Here is a 19,184-nt window from a genome sequence, read left to right as displayed (position 1 = left end):
ACTCCGTAGCGTCTTATAGTCCGTAAAATACGGTAGTCATCTGATCCCGTTCGTCAGGACAGTTTTCCAGCAAGACTTGTGCTGTTTCAATAAGCAGATCTTGTCCTCCTTGTGGACATTATAATCACGAAGAGATAAAGTAGTATCGAGCGCTCTAACAGAAAGAGCAGCTACTGAAGTTCATGGAGATATATTCCGCCTTTGCTACTGAATCAAATACTATCTGTTTTTTGCCATACTCGCTTTGCTTTTTTGTGAAACATCTTCAGTGGGCTGTAATGCATGTGTTTTGTAAGCAGGATGCTTCACAATTCTTGTTGCACACTTCTAGAGGTTGCAGAGAGGACTTACTAAATCACGTTTTACATAGGAACCATGTCCGGAAACGCCATCCAACCACGCTAGAGAGCGTCAAAGTTATAGGCGCCGGCGCCTGTAAATGTATGTATATACAGAATGAATCCATGATGACATAGAAAAATTTCAAGTATGATGGAGAAGGATAAATGTATCAGTTTGAGGTAAGCGTCCCTCTGTTGGAAACGAACGAGTCGAAAGTTACAAGCGAAAATCATTCTCATACCTCTGACAGTGGAATACATGTACCAGTACTGTTATTGCTAAGAATGTAGGGTGCGGAACTTTCAGAGGCGATAGTAGGGACCAAGAAAAGAAAACAAAATGCCTAGTTAACATAGGCTCTAAAATCCGTAGTTTCAAAATGTTCAAATGTGTGTGAAATCTTATGGGACTTAACTGCTAAGGTCATCAGTCCCTAAGCTTACACAATACTTAATCTAATTTATCCTAAGGACAAACACACACACCCATGCCCGAGGGAGGACTCGAACCTCCGCCGGGACCAGCCGCACAGTCCATGACTGCGGCGCCGTAGACCGCTAGGAAAGTCCATAGCTGAGGAGCTATGAGCACTTGGTTCTCTTCGCTAGTGTGAAACACATTTCCTCTACCGAACAAGTCCTCATAGCTCTTACGGTATGCATTTTACAACCCATGTTTACTGGACATATTTTCTTGTTTTCCTACCATAAAATCTTAGCCACAACAGTACCGGTACAATTATTGCACTGTCAGAGGTATCAGAATGGTTTTCATTTGTAACTTTCGACTCGTTCGTTTCCGGTAAAGGGACCCTTACCTCAAATTCATACACTTATACGTCTCCATCAATCGTGAAAGTCTGTTATCACCATGGGATCACGCTGTATATACATACATTAAGAGGCGCCGGTGCCTGTAACTTTGACGCTCTGTAGCGTCATTGGATAACCTTTCAGGACATGGGTTCCCACGTAAAACTTGATCTACTAAGTCCTCTCTGCAACATCTAGAGGTGTGCAAGAAGAATTACGAAACCCACTGAACACAGGTCGTCTTAAACTTTTGCGTCGAATTGAAACGGGTGACAGTAGGTCCACAACCCATTATATTAAGATACGGAACTAATGGTTGGAAATGTATATTTATTGTGTCATGTAGATAACCAGCGTACATCGTATAACAAGAACGTAGCTCACAGTAATTGTTCAAAGCGATGACCGGCAGTCTCATTGCATGCATGGCAACGGCGTGTTTCTCTCTCAAAGACCCCTGCTGTCTGTTGTAACAGGAGACAGGCAGCTTGGATGCTAACAAACAGGTCTTCATCCGTTTCTACCGGGGCTTTCGTAGATACTCCAACGTCTTAACTTAACTCGAGAGAAAAAAGTCGAGAGACGCGAGATCCAGCAATCGATTTAATACTATCCAAAGGTGAGGACACGTGTTGTTTAGCTGCTCCTACATTATCATCGAAGTGGGCTGTTGCACCGTTGCGTTAACAGAACATCCTTTCACCGACAGGAACAGTGGCAGCACATCTAGCAGGAACACTCGAGACTGGTGGTCGTCTCTGAACAATTACTATGAGCTGTGCTGCTGTTATGCTGTGTACGCTGTGCATGTCCATAACACAATAAATATGCACTTCTGACCAATGGTTTCCTACCTGAAAATAATCGTTTATGGACAACTGTCACCTGTTTCATTTGACCGAAAATGTTCGAGACACCCTATGTCATGAAGGCATTATGTAGTTATTACAAGTATGTTACTACGTTCCGTTTACTCATGCCTTTCTCTTGTTTCTCAGCTCAGAAGAACTTATGCAAGAAACGTTTCGTGAAGTTAAAAGACCGTTTGGTGTTACCTATCATTACCAATGTTGCTAGTCCACGTGTGAGGTCGCGGAGATATGTTTACTCAGGTCCCATACTGCAGATGGCGTTTTTTCGCCCACATTTATTGGAACTTTTTAATGTGTTGAACGCGTGTGTGTTTACAGCATATAGTGTTGCCAACTGTCTCTGTGTTTTTACTTTTCCTCTCTTGTTTGTGTTGTGTGTATGGTTTGCTATTTGTTCATTCCTTTTGCGTGCGTGTGTGTGTGTGTGTGTGTGTGTGTGTGTATGTGCCTGCCTTGCATTTAGTTGCAAAGACGGGACATACATCTACGAATTTCCAAGCAACTAAGGAGAACGACGGAAAACGGAAAAATGAAGTTAATGAAGTCTTCGACGTATACACTACTGGCCACTACACCAAGAACAAATGCAGATGATAAACAGGAATTCATTGGACAAATACATTATACTAGAACTGACATGTGATTGCATTTTCACGCAACTTGTGTGCATACATCCTGAGAAATCAGTACCCAGAACAACCACCTCTGGCCGTAATAAACGGCCCTGATACGCCTGGCCATTGAGTCAAACAGAGCTTGGATGGCGTGTACAGGTACAGCTGCCCATGCAGCTTCAACACGATACTACAGATCATCAAAAGTAGTGACTGGCGTTTTGTGACGAGACAGTTGCTCGGCCACCATTGACCAGACGTTTTCAATTGGTGAGAGATCTGGAGAATGAGCTGGCCAGGGCAGCAGTCGAACATTTTCTGTATCCAGAAAGGCCCGTACAGGGCCTGCAACATGCGGTCGTGCATTATCTTGCTGAAATGTAGGGTTTCGCAGGGATCGAATGAAGGGTAGAGCCATGGGTCTTAACACATCTGAAATGTAACGTACACTGTTCAAAGTGCCGTCAATGCGAACAAGAGGTGACCGAGACGTGTAACCAATGGCACCCCATACCATAACGCCAGGTGCTACACCAGTATGGCGATGACGAATACACGCTTCCAATGTACGGTCACCGCGATGTCGCCAAACACGGATGCGACCATCATGATGCTGTAAACAGAACCTGGATTCATCCAAAAAAATGACGTTTTGCCACTCGTGCACCCAGGTTCGTCGTTGAGTGCACCATCGGAGGCGCTCCCGTCTCTGTTGCAGCGTCAAGGGTAACCGCAGCCATTGTCTCCGAGTTGATAGTTCATGCTGCTGCAAACATCGTCGAACTGTTCGTGCAGATGGTTGTTGTCTTGCACACGTCCCCATCTGTTGACTCAGGGATCGAGACGTTGCTGCACGATCCGTTACAGCCATGCGGATAAGATGCCTGTCATCTCGACTGCTAGTTATACGAGGCTGTTGGGATCCAGTACGTTGTTCCGTATTACCCTTCTGAACCCACCGATTCCATATTCTGCTAACAGTCATTGGATATCGACCAACGCGAGCAGCAATGCCGCGATACGATAAACCGCAATCGCGATAGGCGACAATCCGACCTTTATCAAAGTCGGAAATGTGATGGTACGCTTTCTCCTCCTTACACGAGGCATCACAACAACGTTTAACCAGTGAACGCCGGTCAACTACTGTTTGTGTATGAGAAATCGTTTGGCAACTTTCCTCATGTCAGCACGTTGTAGGTGTCGCAATCGGCGCCGACCTTGTGTGAATGCTCTGAAAAGCTAACCATTTGCATATCACAGCATCTTCTTCCTGTCGGTCAAATTTCGTGTCTGTAGCACGTCATCTTCGTAGTGAAGCAATTTTAATGGCCAGTAGTGTAGTAATAAATTGATAAAGACATTTGCGTTGATGGTAACTTTTGCCGGGACTCCTACACGAAGCAGTTTTAGCAGAAAAAACGCACAACAATAATCTATTTAAAACTTGAAATCACTTTTCTGTAGGATGCGTGAAGTATTGTTGACACAAGAGAATGTAAAGTGGCGAGGCAAAGCAGGAGACTCACGGCGCGCGGCGGCTGCTCCATGCTGCAGACGCGGCTGTCGGGGCCTCGGCAGACAGGTGGCGGCCGACTGCTGGAGGCGCGGGCAGCGCGACCCGCCCACTGACCCGCGCAGGGCGCTGAGCGGCGCCTGTGTTTCGTTATCTGTCACCAGTCAGGGCGGCTCTCCCAGCTTAATACGCCAGGCGCGCTAGCTAGGCGTCGCGAGATTTTTATCTCAACTCGACACCACTCTGGCCCGCCATCTGGTAACGATTTCCCAAAAGCTTCTCAGTTGCATCGCATTTGAAATGTTACTCTGCTTCTTATCTCTTCTTTCCCACTGTACGAGTTTACTTTCATTCAATACTGTTAAGTATAAAGACATTGTGGATAACATCGAAACTTCACTGAGGCTTTTTGAGGATGATGCTGTAGTATATCCAGAGGTTGTAACGATGGAAAATTGTACTGAAGTGCAGCAGGATCTGCAACGAATTGGCGTATGGTGCAGGGATAGGCAATTGAATATCAATGTAGACAAGTGTAATGTGCTGCGAATACATAGAAAGGAAGGTCCCATATCATTTAGCTACAATATAGCAGGTCAGAAACTGGAAGCAGTTAATTCTATAAATTATCGGGGAGTACGCATAACGCGTGTTCTAAAATGGAATGACCATACAAAACTAATCGTCGGTAAAGCAGATGCCAGACTGAGATTCATTGGAAGAATCCTAAGGAAATGCAGTCCGAAAACAAAGGAAGTAGGTTACAGTACACTTGTTCGCCCACTGCTTGAATACTGCTCACCAGTGTGGGATCCGTACCAGATAGGTTTGATAGAAGAGATAGAGAAGATCCAACGGAGAGCAGCGCGCTTCGTTACAGGATCATTTAGTAATCGCGAAAGCGTTACGAAGATGATAGATAGACTCCAGTGGAAGACTATGCAAGAGAGACGCTCAGTAGCTCGGTACGGGCTTTTGTTGAAGTTTCGAGAACATACCTTCACCGAGGACCATGAGGATATAATCAGACAGATTAGAGCCCACACCGAGGCATACCGACAATCTTTCTTTCCACGAACAATACGAGACTGGAATAAAAGGTACCCTCAAGGTACCCTCCGCCACACACCGTGAGGTGGCTTGCGGAGTATAGATGTAGATGTGAATGGGAAGAGAAATGGCAAGTAATCGCTTGAAACATTCATATCTATTTCTCTGCAACTAGGAATTACGCTACTGTAGAGTTATAGCTCTAGGGAAATCACATAAATATTTTTTCTCATTTTATTATTTGATTTTCTTAGTTATATTCAGTAATGAATGTCAATTTATTGGCATACATGGGTGTGTGTGTTTGTCCTTAGGATAATTTAGGTTAAGTAGTGTGTAAGCTTAGGGACTGATGACCTTAGCAGTTAAGTCCCATAAGAGTTCACACACATTTGAACATTTACTCAGTGGTAGTGAATCTAAGTGCAGGGACATGTTACCAAATGTCTCCCAGTTGCGCATAGGAAACAGATCGTCACATGGCGTGAGTTCGGCGTGACTATAGGTTCTAGGCGCTTCAGTCCGGAACCGCGCGACCGCTGCGGTCGCAGGTTCGAATCCTGCCTCGGGCATGGATGTGTGTGATTTCCTTACATTGCTTAGGTTTAAGTAGTTCTAAGTTTTAGAAGACTGATGACCTCAGATGTTATGTCCCATACTGCTCAGAGCCATTTGAACCAGCATGACTATAGCGTCAAATGGGGCTGACCGCGAAACTCGAGGCAGTTGAAGAACCGAGAAAAGACAATCTGCATCAGTTAGCGACCAGTTACGCTGCACTATGGTGGTGTTCTTCATTACAACATAGTCCGTAGACAACATTTGGATACTTCACACTGGGAAGAATCATCGACAAACTGGAAGGAGGACGAATTGTGACGACTCTAGGCCAGGAGTCTGGTAATGCTCACAGCATTATTTCACGTGCGTGGGGAGTTTTCTGAACGTAGTCACTGCTGCCTGACGGAAATGAGATGAGATGATCGGCCACGATCAACTGCAGCAGCAAATGATCGCCACATTGCGTAACTGGATAGAAGGGAGCCACATCAAACAGCAGGTGCAATTGTAACCATATTTAACAGAACTGAAAGGCGCACGATGACAAGCTCCAATGTGGCACGGTGACCACGCTGGGTGGTCTGTTTGCCCAACGACAAGTACGTCGTGTTCCGTTGACTCCCCCACTTCTGCGGTACTGTTCACGATGGTGCCAAGAGCGTAGGGAATGGACCAACGAAGAGTGGGGTAGCGTGCTCTCCCGGGATGAGAGCAGATTCAGTCAATCTCGAACAATGGCGATTGTGATCACGTGCTCTTCTCTGATGAGAGCAGATCATCTGATTAGCGATTTCGGATGTACCCTTACATGGCAAATGCTGGGAACACGTAATGTACCCAGGAACAACATCGATCGTGGTCGTTTAGCTGGTCAGATTTTTAGGGTGTGGGGAGACATAATGTCGCATGGGCGTACTGACCTACAGATCTTTGAACATTGTACACTCACAGGTCAACGTTCTTATTACATTGTACTCTCTCCCCATGTGCGTCTTTTCGGGGATGTATTCGGCCCTTAATTCATTTTTATGGACGACGATGCGCGACCGCATCGAACAGCCCAGGTGGAGGAGCTCTTGAAACGAGAAGATATTCGCCGAATGAACTGGCCTGTTTGTTTCCCCGACTTAAATGCCATCGAGCGTGTATTAGATGAGTTGAGGACAGGTAGTGCAGCGCGACCACCTGCACCAACGACCATCCAGCAGTTGTTAAGCTGGGCTGGTGGAAGTACGGAAAGCCCTGCCACAAGGACTCCCCACCAGTCTTGTAGCCAGCGTGGGAGCACGTTTCACAGCAGCATGAATTGCCGTCCGTAGTGATCAGACACCCTAGTAAGAACCACGCCCCGTCTCTTGAAATCTACAGGTGACCATCATTAATTGCGGTGACTCCAGTGTAAATATTTCCTGTGAAGTGTCATTTGTGTTACTCTTACTGCCTATTTCTTTCCATTAACTTCTGCTCTATACTGTAGCAGTTATTTATATGTATGATTCTAGTTTCATCGAACTATGTTATTTGGTAGCAAGTTACTAAGCAGCAAAGGGTATCTTTCTGCTTTTTGAGCCTTCCTGTATGACACCTTCCTGTGAGCATGATCACAGGGGAGTGCAACAATGACACGAGCGTGAATCAAATGGCAAAATGTCTCACTAGGCTCCCCCCCCCCCCCCCCCACCTCCCACTTTGGCAACACCCTTGATGTGACCCACGCACTTTCATTCAGCGCTTTAAAAATGTCCCCGTACAGAGACTTTGCATTCAACCATGACTACTTGCCTGAGGGGTTAGGCAACACTTACAGCACCTCTCAGATATATCATGTGTCCACGAGGTGAAAAAGCATCAGTATATGGACACTCAGCAGAGGCTGCGTCGATAGGATTGCCTATGTTGCCCATCTTGCGCCTCATACTCATCGGTGTATTCATGTCCGTGTACAGAGACATTTATCAAACGCCCATCAAAGGTACACCGGTGGCACCGATGGTGTTGCCAAACTAGGGTTTCCGACTCATGCCACAGGATGGCTGAAAAAACATCTGTAGGGCTACAGGACTGAAAAAGTATCTGCAAACTGAAGTCCACCATTCTCACATCGGTGTGATGGACGTTAATTTTTTTTGCACAGTGCGACTTGGTGTTAGTACCCTGGAGAAATATTGATCCATGGTGCCTCTATAGTTAACCACAATTTCGAAAGTGTTACCAGTGCAGAATTTTGAGCACAAACTGACATCTCGACTATGTCTCATAAATGTTTGATGGGATTCATGTCAGGCTATGTGGGTGGCAGAATCATTCACTCGAATTTTCCAGAATGTTCTTCGAATCTTCGAACCAATTGTAAACGATTGTGGCCTGGTGGCATGGCGCATTGTCATCCATAAAAATTCCATTGTTGTTTTGGAACATGAAATCCGTGAATGGCTGCGCAATGATCTTCCATTCCGTGTTAACACGGCCCACACCATTCTGGAGCCACCACCAAATTGCACAGTGATAGTTGACAGCGTGGGTCCATGGTGGGGTCTGCACCATACTCGAACCCATCTATCAGATCTTACCAAATTGGGACTCATCTGACTGGGCCACGGTTTCCCTGTCATCTAGGGTCCAACCGATATGGTAACAGCAGAGACGATGCAGGCGATGTCGTGCTTTCAGCAAAGGCAATTGCTTTAGTTGTCTGCTGTCATAGCTCATTTACACCAAATTTCGTCACACTGTACTAACAGGTATGTTCGTTGTGTATGTCCCCCACTGATTTCACGGAGTGTTGCTTGTCTGTTAGTACAGACATCTCTATGCATAAGCAGCTGCTCTCGGTCGTTAAGTGAAAGCTGTTGGCCACTGTGTTGTCCATGGTGGGAGGTGAAGTCTCAGATTTGATAATTTTAGCACACTCTTGACCCTGTGGATCTAGGAATACTGAATTCCCTAACGATTTCTGAAATGAAATATCCCATGCATCTAGCTCCAACTGTCAAAGTCTGTTAATTCCAATTGTGAAGCCATAATGACGTCGGATATCTTTTACATCAATCACCTGAGCACAAATAACTGCTTCGCTAATGCAATGCCCGTTTATACCTTGTGTATGTGATACTACCACTATCTGTATAAGTGAACATCCATAGTCTATGACTTTTGTCACGTCAGTGTATTGCAAAGAAAACAATATTTGTAATGGCATGAGTACTCTTAAGCGTAAATAATTTGAATAGAGAAAAAGCTTTCACTCAGTGGTGCAAGACCAGATGTGCATCTAATTCACAGTCCCACCATATTACTCCCATTCATGACAATTATCTAAGAGTTGCAAGTCCTCCTCTCTCATTCTTGAGAAATGTTGTGAGAGAGAAACCTTTTATTTTGTAACAGCTCTACAATAATAGCCTGCCCCTAAGCTGTAATAACTCTTTTGGCCTCGACCATAGGGAAATGCACGTCTGTTGGTAAAGCTGCAAAATGTACAACGCGTTTCAGGAAGACTGCCCCATTACCAATAGCATTAACCTTCTGTACAAATGAATGATTCATGTCAATGTGCTCCTGTAGCTATGCAGTTGTACAATAAGCACTCTATCTAGACATCCTCCTACACTCCTGGAAATGGAAAAAAGAACACATTGACACCGGTGTGTCAGACCCACCATACTTGCTCCGGACACTGCGAGAGGGCTGTACAAGCAATGATCACACGCACGGCACAGCGGACACACCAGGAACCGCGGTGTTGGCCGTCGAATGGCGCTAGCTGCGCAGCATTTGTGCACCGCCGCCGTCAGTGTCAGCCAGTTTGCCGTGGCATACGGAGCTCCATCGCAGTCTTTAACACTGGTAGCATGCCGCGACAGCGTGGACGTGAACCGTACGTGCAGTTGACGGACTTTGAGCGAGGGCGTATAGTGGGCATGCGGGAGGCCGGGTGGACGTACCGCCGAATTGCTCAACACGTGGGGCGTGAGGTCTCCACAGTACATCGATGTTGTCGCCAGTGGTCGGCGGAAGGTGCACGTGCCCGTCGACCTGGGACCGGACCGCAGCGACGCACGGATGCACGCCAAGACCGTAGGATCCTACGCAGTGCCGTAGGGGACCGCACCGCCACTTCCCAGCAAATTAGGGACACTGTTGCTCCTGGGGTATCGGCGAGGACCATTCGCAACCGTCTCCATGAAGCTGGGCTACGGTCCCGCACACCGTTAGGCCGTCTTCCGCTCACGCCCCAACATCGTGCAGCCCGCCTCCAGTGGTGTCGAGACAGGCGTGAATGGAGGGACGAATGGAGGCGTGTCGTCTTCAGCGATGAGAGGCGCTTCTGCCTTGGTGCCAATGATGGTCGTATGCGTGTTTGGCGCCGTGCAGGTGAGCGCCACAATCAGGACTGCATACGACCGAGGCACACAGGGCCAACACCCGGCATCATGGTGTGGGGAGCGATCTCCTACACTGGCCGTACACCACTGGTGATCGTCGAGGGGACACTGAATAGTGCACGGTACATCCAAACCGTCATCGAACCCATCGTTCTACCATTCCTAGACCGGCAAGGGAACTTGCTGTTCCAACAGGACAATGCACGTCCGCATGTATCCCGTGCCACCCAACGTGCTCTAGAAGGTGTAAGTCAACTACCCTGGCCAGCAAGATCTCCGGATCTGTCCCCCATTGAGCATGTTTGGGACTGGATGAAGCGTCGTCTCACGCGGTCTGCACGTCCAGCACGAACGCTGGTCCAACTGAGGCGCCAGGTGGAAATGGCATGGCAAGCCGTTCCACAGGACTACATCCAGCATCTCTACGATCGTCTCCATGGGAGAATAGCAGCCTGCATTGCTGCGAAAGGTGGATATACACTGTACTAGTGCCGACATTGTGCATGCTCTGTTGTCTGTGTCTATGTGCCTGTGGTTCTGTCAGTGTGATCATGTGATGTATCTGACCCCAGGAATGTGTCAATAAAGTTTCCCCTTCCTGGGACAATGAATTCACGGTGTTCTTATTTCAATTTCCAGGAGTGTATATACAAGATGAACACATGGGATTATCACTGAAATGGTCAACAATAATATTATTTTTCTGTGGAACACATGAGAAATGTTGCTAGCATACTGACACGTGCAGTGTATTTCTCTGGAAATTGCTGCGTGGTATTTATTTCTGCAAATATGTCGCTGATTCTGGTGTGACTGAGAACTGTGACGTGTTCTGACGACTGTGTGCAAAGTGTAGCGGTACCACAGTTTAAGATAGGAAAGTTAGACTCGGTGCAACATTTCTGAGCGCACAAGTTACAGCCAGGCGCGGGGCTCTTGACAGTAAGTTACGCTCACCAGTGGTTGCGAAGTAGAATGGAGGCCACAGGGCCGTTGAACCACTGAAAAGAATAAACGCAGCGGTTTGCATGGCGCAAGTTACAGGCAGAAGGGGCCGACTGGCGCAACCTAGTGGTGCGTTAGCAAAACAGAGGCGCACAGCCATGTATAAATAGGTGCCGGTTCACTAACAAAGCGTTGAAGAGTGACAGCTTTCCTGGATGGCGGGGTGTGTCACACCACCGGCTACAAACAGCAGCAGATCAGGCTCCAGCGTTCCAGTCCACGGTAGGTCGCTGGTTCGACCCTCTGAGGCCGACGCGGGGTCTGTAACCAGCCAGCGACGGGCCACTCCACGGCTCGCTACTGCAGGCAGACTTGTTGACTCCCAACACATGCTGGAGGCATCCCAAAGCGAGGGCCGCAGATTCGGACGTCGGATCGCAGGTGCTTGTTGTCGCCCATGATCTGAACCATGACAGCAAAGAAGCGTGCAGTGGATCGCCTTGCAGTGGGCGGCGCTGAGGCGGTAGGGGCGAAGACCGCTGAGTCGACTGTCAGCGCATCCTGTCATCGCGGCCGTACAAGGCGACACACAGCAGTGCATGCACTGGTCGCTGAGGCAGCCATTCCGCGCCAAGCCGTTCCGCAGACAGCAAGGTGGCGTCCTCAGCATTGCAGGGCCCGGTGACACAGACCAAGGGGAACGTGGCACTGTAGTTGGAAACAATAAATCACTTGGCAAGCTCGGATGAGTCTTCATATGGTGCCTTGTACCTCTTCCCACTACAAAAGTAACTCTGGTATAAAAAGGAAGAAACGATATTGTCAAGCGTTTTTCCAGAATCGTGTGTACACATTTCAGTGATCCTGGTATGAGTGGGAGCTGTAGCATTCCTACAGTTGTGTGGAAAGTGAGTGGTCAAAAAACAATGATGTCATACATTTCATAAAACTGAGTGCAGCCACCTGCAGTGGAACCTGAATGCAGAGGACTTGGCCTAGGCTGCTCCAGGCACAGCTCCACCATTGCTGTGGAGTCTGAGCACAGGCTGCTCCAACGGTAACACTTGACCGCACATCTATCGCAGATTCTGTCACACATTTCTACAGGTGTTCGCGTGTGATCTAAAGCTGACACGCATTCCCACAAAACACTGATGTCATACATGTCCCACAACTGTCACATATACTCGGTCTGAAAAGAAAAACCACAAGGCACAAGAAAAGGTTAGTTCAACTTTCTTCCAGTATTGAACATGCACGAAAAATGTATTCAGGAACTGCGGTTTACAAACAAATAGGACTGAGCTGGATTGCTGTCGTAGGTAACTGGCAGGTAAATAACATTCATAATCTCCATCATTCCTTCTGTTTCAGTGTTGCGTTAATTATTTCACAGTGGTCAACCTCTTCTTCAGGGGTGTTCATATATAGCAACATTATAGTTTTTTCTCACAAACGCGCATACAGTTGCATTTAGAGCATAGAGTACAATAATGAACAAACTGCCACCAACTACAACTATTGATGAGATTTGACACAAGAAAAGCTTGATGCTGAAATAATGCGTTTATTAATTATTTTAGCGAAGGAAAATTGTTTATCTTTCCTCTGCTTAGTAAATGCAGCCTGGTGACAATGCTTTGAGCTGTGTTGCGTAGGACCTTAGACACAATTTTCTTTTTTTAAAAACGAAATACAGAGTCCTACGTACACTAGCTACAATATTTTATATATCATATTTTTTCTGTGTAAAAGTCGTTTACAAAAAACAAAAATGTGAAGAGTCAATATAAATGATTGGAGGGTTGTTGGACCAACGTTGCAGCCAGGTTTTCATGATGTCACTAGAGAGCTGGCACACTGCCTCTTTTCTGGTAAGTGTTTGTGTCCACTCTATTTTTTTATTGCATCGCCATTATTTCGCAACCACACCGTTAATCGATTTCATGCTTGTCTTCTTCTAGCTTTCATATACGCCGAAGAGCCAAAGAAACTGGTACACCTGCCCAGTATCGTGTAGGGCTCCTGCGAGCACACAGAAGTGCCGCCACACAACGTGGCATGGACCCGACTAATGTCTCAAGTAGTGCTGGATGGAATTGACACCTTGAATCCTGCAGGGCTATCATAAATCCACAAGATTGCGGCGGGGTGGAGATCTCTTCTGAACGGCACGTTGCAAGGCATCCCAGCTACTCTCAATGATGCTCATGTCTGGGAAGTTTGGCGAGTAGCGGAAGTGTTTAAACTCAGAAGAGAGTTCCTGGAGCCACTCTGTAGCAATTCTGCACGTGTGGGGTGCCTCATAGTCCTACTGTAACTGCCCAAATCCGTTAGAATGCACAATGGAAATGAATGGATGCAGGTGATGAGACAGGATGCTTACGTACATGTCACCAGTGAGAGTCGTACCTACACAGATCAGGGGTCATATATCACTCCAGCTGCACACGTCCTACACCATTACAGAGCCTCCACTGGCTTGAACAGTGCCCTGATGACATGCAGGATCCATGGATTCATGAGGGTGTCTCCACACCCGTACACGTCCATCCGCTATATACAATTTGAAACGAGACTCGTCCCACCAGGCAACATGTTTCCAGGCAACAGTCCAATGTCGGTGTTGACAGGCCCAGACAAGATGTAAAGCACGACGAGATGTCGTGCAGTCATCAACGGTACACAAGTGGCCCTTCGGCTCCTGAAGCCCATATCGATAATGTTTCGTTGAACGGCTCGCACGATGACATTTGTTGATGGCCCAGCACTGAAATCTGCAGCGATTTGCTGAAAGGTTGCACTTCGGTCACTTTGAACGATTCTCTTCTGTCGTCATTGGTCCCGTTCTTGCAGGATCTTTTTCCGGCCTCAGCGATGTCGGAGATTTAATGTTTTACCGGATTCCTGATATTCACGGTACACTCGTGAAATGGTCATATGGATAAATCCCCACTTCATCGCTTCCTCGGAGATGCTGTGTCCCATCGCTCGTGCGCCGACTATAACATCACGTTACAGCTCACTTAAATCATGATAACCCGCCATTGTAACAGCAGCAACCGATCTAGCAACTGCGCCAGGCATGTGTTGTCTTATATGGGCGTTTCTGACCGCAGCGACGTTTTCTGCCTGCTTACATATCTCTGTATCTGAATACGCATGCCTATACCAGCTACTTCGGCACTTCAGTGTATATCTATGAGAGCGAATACAAACCTTAGTTTATTTGTTCCACTGTGGAAATCAGCTCACATTATGATAAACCACAGCGAGAGGCGACCCTATAGAAAAAAAAAACCTAACACTACTCGTATACATATCGCTAAATTGTAGAGAGATGGCCGACTGGCTTGTATTAGCCACAGCATCCGTCTGCATGTGTGTGTACCAGATTGACTAACTGAACATAAAGATGTGCTGATTAGAAGTGCTGAAGAGCCATGTATAGGCAACATCATGCTGCTTTAAAAGGAATTGTCTGTGTGTTTGTATTAATTTCACAAGCCTAGGTTAAAAAGTTATTATTAGAGCATATTGAAACAATTCTCTCTCGCCTTCTTCGTTAGGGGTCTTCACTACTGAGTGCACTGTATTAACCACTAGAAGCTGACACTTACAGCTTTGGCAGGAATTTCCAAAGACTGGAGATCCTAACGTTCATTGGTGGGCTGACATGCAGATATGATTCTGTTCGTATACCAACATGCTTGCCACAACACAGACCACGTTCCAGATGCGTCAAGACAGTATACAGTACGTCGTGAGCATACAGTTCTGCAATGTCTAAAAAAGAAATTATCGGTTGGAGGCTTTTCTACACTCCTGGAAATTGAAATAAGAACACCGTGAATTCATTGTCCCAGGAAGGGGAAACTTTATTGACACATTCCTGGGGTCAGATACATCACATGATCACACTGACAGAACCACAGGCACATAGACACAGGCAACAGAGCATGCACAATGTCGGCACTAGTACAGTGTATATCCACCTTTCGCAGCAATGCAGGCTGCTATTCTCCCATGGAGACGATCGTAGAGATGCTGGATGTAGTCCTGTGGAACGGCTTGCCATGCCATTTCCACCTGGCGCCTCAGTTGGACCAGCGTTCGTGCTGGACGTGCAGACCGCGTGAGACGACGCTTCACCCAGTCCCAATCATGCTCAATGGGGGACAGATCCGGAGATCTTGCTGGCCAGGGTAGTTGACGTACACCTTCTAGAGCACGTTGGGTGGCACGGGATACATGCGGACGTGCATTGTCCTGTTGGAACAGCAAGTTCCCTTGCCGGTCTAGGAATGGTAGAACGATGGGTTCGATGACGGTTTGGATGTACAGTGCACTATTCAGTGTCCCCTCGATGATCACCAGTGGTGTACGGCCAGTGTAGGAGATCGCTCCCCACACCATGATGCCGGGTGTTGGCCCTGTGTGCCTCGGTCGTATGCAGTCCTGATTGTGGCGCTCACCTGCACGGCGCCAAACACGCATACGACCATCATTGGCACCAAGGCAGAAGCGACTCTCATCGCTGAAGACGACACGTCTCCATTCGTCCCTCCATTCACGCCTGTCGCGACACCACTGGAGGCGGGCTGCACGATGTTGGGGCGTGAGCGGAAGACGGCCTAACGGTGTGCGGGACCGTAGCCCAGCTTCATGGAGACGGTTGCGAATGGTCCTCGCCGATACCCCAGGAGCAACAGTGTCCCTAATTTGCTGGGAAGTGGCGGTGCGGTCCCCTACGGCACTGCGTAGGATCCTACGGTCTTGGCGTGCATCCGTGCGTCGCTGCGGTCCGGTCCCAGGTCGACGGGCACGTGCACCTTCCGCCGACCACTGGCGACAACATCGATGTACTGTGGAGACCTCACGCCCCACGTGTTGAGCAATTCGGCGGTACGTCCACCCGGCCTCCCGCATGCCCACTATACGCCCTCGCTCAAAGTCCGTCAACTGCACATACGGTTCACGTCCACGCTGTCGCGGCATGCTACCAGTGTTAAAGACTGCGATGGAGCTCCGTATGCCACGGCAAACTGGCTGACACTGACGGCAGCGGTGCACAAATGCTGCGCAGCTAGCGCCATTCGACGGCCAACACCGCGTTCCTGGTGTGGCCGCTGTGCCGTGCGTGTGATCATTGCTTGTACAGCCCTCTCGCAGTGTCCGGAGCAAGTATGGTGGGTCTGACACACCGGTGTCAATGTGTTCTTTTTTCCATTTCCAGGAGTGTATATATATAAACAAAGATGATGTGACTTACCGAACGAAAGTGCTGGCAGGTCGATAGAAACACAAACAAACACAAACATACACACGAAATTCGAGCTTTCGCAACAAACGGTTGCTTCATCAGGAAACAGGGACGGAGAGGGAAAGACGAAAGGATGTGGGTTTTAAGAGAGAGGGTAAGGAGTCATTCCAATCCCGGGAGCGGAAAGACTTACCTTAGGGGGAAAAAAGGACAGGTATACACTCGCACACACACACACACACACACACACACACACATCCATCCCAAAGAGACTGGGTCTGTGTGCAATGAGAGGAGGTTGAGGTTTGCTAGAAAGGTTGTGAAGGGTGAGTGAGTTGCCTTGCCGGAGGTGGGAAACCAGGAGATTGGATAGTTTTTTGAGGTGGAGGGTGGCATGCTGTTCTAATTGCGGTTAGCCTGTAGGAGGATGCTCTGAACAGCCGGTGTGGATGTGGGAGAGGAAAGATTGAGGACTTTTATTAAGGATAGGAGTTGACGGGTGTGTTCATTGGCTGAGTTGATGTGTAGGTGAAGGATTAGGTGGGTGAGGGCAATGGATTGTTCAGTTTGGAACTGGTATAGGGACTGATGGAAAGAAGGGTTACAGCCAGAAATGGGAACTTTAAGTGTGAGGCCTTTGGGGGTAATGCCAAATGTCAGACAAGCGTGAGAAAATAAAATATGGGAGTGTAATCTGGCTAGGGCGAAGGCATGTTTGCGGAGGGAATGTAAATAAAACTTAATGGGGTCGTTGTGGGGATATTGTGAGGGTGACATGGTATTAGAAGGTGGAAAGTGTAACATGAGGCTGAAATGAAAATGAAAATAAAAGTATATGGTGAGAGATAAAGGTGAACTAGAAAGCAACTGGAGATCTGGTGTGAAAAAAGGCGAAAAAGTGTTGGTTATAGCTGGGATATGTTGATCCTGTGGTGAACTTGGGTTGGTAGAGAACGATGTGCACAAAGGTTATGTGGTTGTGTTGCTGCCAAAACACGTTAAAGGGTGGAGCAATTCGGGAAAATTTCGAAAAAAACTGCGTGTAAATGTATTAAAAGTAGTGGTTTTGTGGTGGCAGATTGTGAAAATGAGGCTAACAATTGTCTGACGAAGAAATAATGACGTTAAAACCTGTGGGAAGCGGCTACAAAAGATCACTGATGTGGGAAAGACGGAAATGGAGAAAAAGCGAAAGTTATTAGAACTAGCCGAAATTTCTGTTTAATAGATGAAAGGAACTGTTTGTGAACTGGAAACGGTGGATTTTGTAGCAGCGGTAGTGTTGAAAGCGGAAAAAAATTTTTTGTTACGGTTTGGAAGTGGGTTACGTATTATTGAGTATATATTGGCGGGATAAAATTGTACGGTAGATTCGGTAAAGAGGAGAAGGTGAATACAAAGTGAAACTACTTGCAAAAACAGAAAAAGAAAATAAGATGACAGGAAAGATTTCGAAATGCAACAGTGACAGTAACAAACGTAATTGTTGGGTTCAAATTAATGATATGAATATAATAGAGGGAAACATTCCACGTGGGAAAAATATATCTAAAAACACAGATGATGTGACTTACCGAACGAAAGTGCTGGCAGGTCGATAGACACACAAACAAACACAAACATACACACGAAATTCAAGCTTTCGCAACAAACTGTTGCCTCATCAGGAAAGAGGGAAGGAGAGGGAAAGACGAAAGGATGTGGGTTTTAAGGGAGAGGGTAAGGAGTCCTTCCAATCCCGGGAGCGGAAAGACTTACCATAGGGGGAAAAAGGACAGGTATAGGTATACACTCGCACACACACACATATCCATCCCAATGACATAGGATAGCCTGCCAGAAAAAAACCTTGGTGTCATTTTTTATGTGGGAGATGTCACCACCAAGCAAACATTAGGCGGAAGTTACCTTAAGGTATAGGTATACACACGCACACACACATATCCATCCCAATGTCATAGGATGGCCTGCCAGAAAAAAACCTTGGTGTCATTTTTTATGTGGGAGATGTCACCACCAAGCAAACATTAGGCGGAAGTTACCTTAAGGGATGGATATGTGTGTGTGTGCGAGTGTATACCTGTCCTTTTTTCCCCCTAAGGTAAGTCTTTCTGCTCCCGGGATTGGAATGACTCCTTACCCTCTCCCTTAAAACCCACATCCTTTCGTCTTTCCCTCTCCTTCCCTCTTTCCTGATGAAGCAACCGTTTGTTGCGAAAACTCGAATTTCGTGTGTATGTTTGTGTTTGTTTGTGTGTCTATCGACCTGCCAGCACTTTCGTTCGGTAAGTCACATCATCTTTGTTTTTAGATGTATTTTTCCCATGTGGAATGTTTCCCTCGTGTTTCGAAAGCTTAAGAACAACTCTCCAGCTGAAAAAATTTCCACAGAATTGCAAGTTTTGTAATTGTTCTGTGTAATATTTGTGGTAAATCTGCATTATTGATTGCTCTATACATCATCTTGTTACCGGAAAACTGCTGGATGCCTATATAGATTATGGTGAGCACATGCTGAGGTAACTTCCGCCTAATGTTTGCTTGGTGGTAACATCTCCCACATAAAAAATGACACCAAGGTTTTTTTCTGGCAGGCTATCCTATGACATTATTGTTTTATACTGTCAAAGTATCTTACCTCACCAACCGATACAGTGTGTTATCCCTTCACTACAGCCGGCCGCGGTGGTCTCGCGGTTCTAGGCGTGCAGTCCGGAACCGTGCGACTGCTACGGTCGCAGGTTCGAATCCTGCCTCGGGCATGGATGTGTGTGATGTCCTTAGGTTAGTTAGGTTTAAGTAGTTCTAAGTTCTAGGGGACTGA

General features: G+C 47.0%; 1 protein-coding gene across 1 annotated transcript in view; it reads right to left on the bottom strand.

Moving 5' to 3' along the window:
- The window catches only part of LOC126235078 (esterase E4-like), a 317,082-nt gene that overhangs the window by 224,968 nt on the left and 72,930 nt on the right, over positions 1-19,184 (bottom strand). Inside the window, exon 5 of the mRNA XM_049943812.1 lies at positions 4,170-4,310. Coding sequence (XP_049799769.1) covers positions 4,170-4,310 — 141 coding nt within the window. The remainder of the gene's footprint in view (positions 1-4,169; positions 4,311-19,184) is intronic.

This window comes from Schistocerca nitens, chromosome 2 (assembly GCF_023898315.1).
Source record: "Schistocerca nitens isolate TAMUIC-IGC-003100 chromosome 2, iqSchNite1.1, whole genome shotgun sequence".
Lineage (NCBI taxonomy): Eukaryota > Metazoa > Arthropoda > Insecta > Orthoptera > Acrididae > Schistocerca > Schistocerca nitens.
This window is presented reverse-complemented; position numbering and strand designations above follow the sequence as displayed.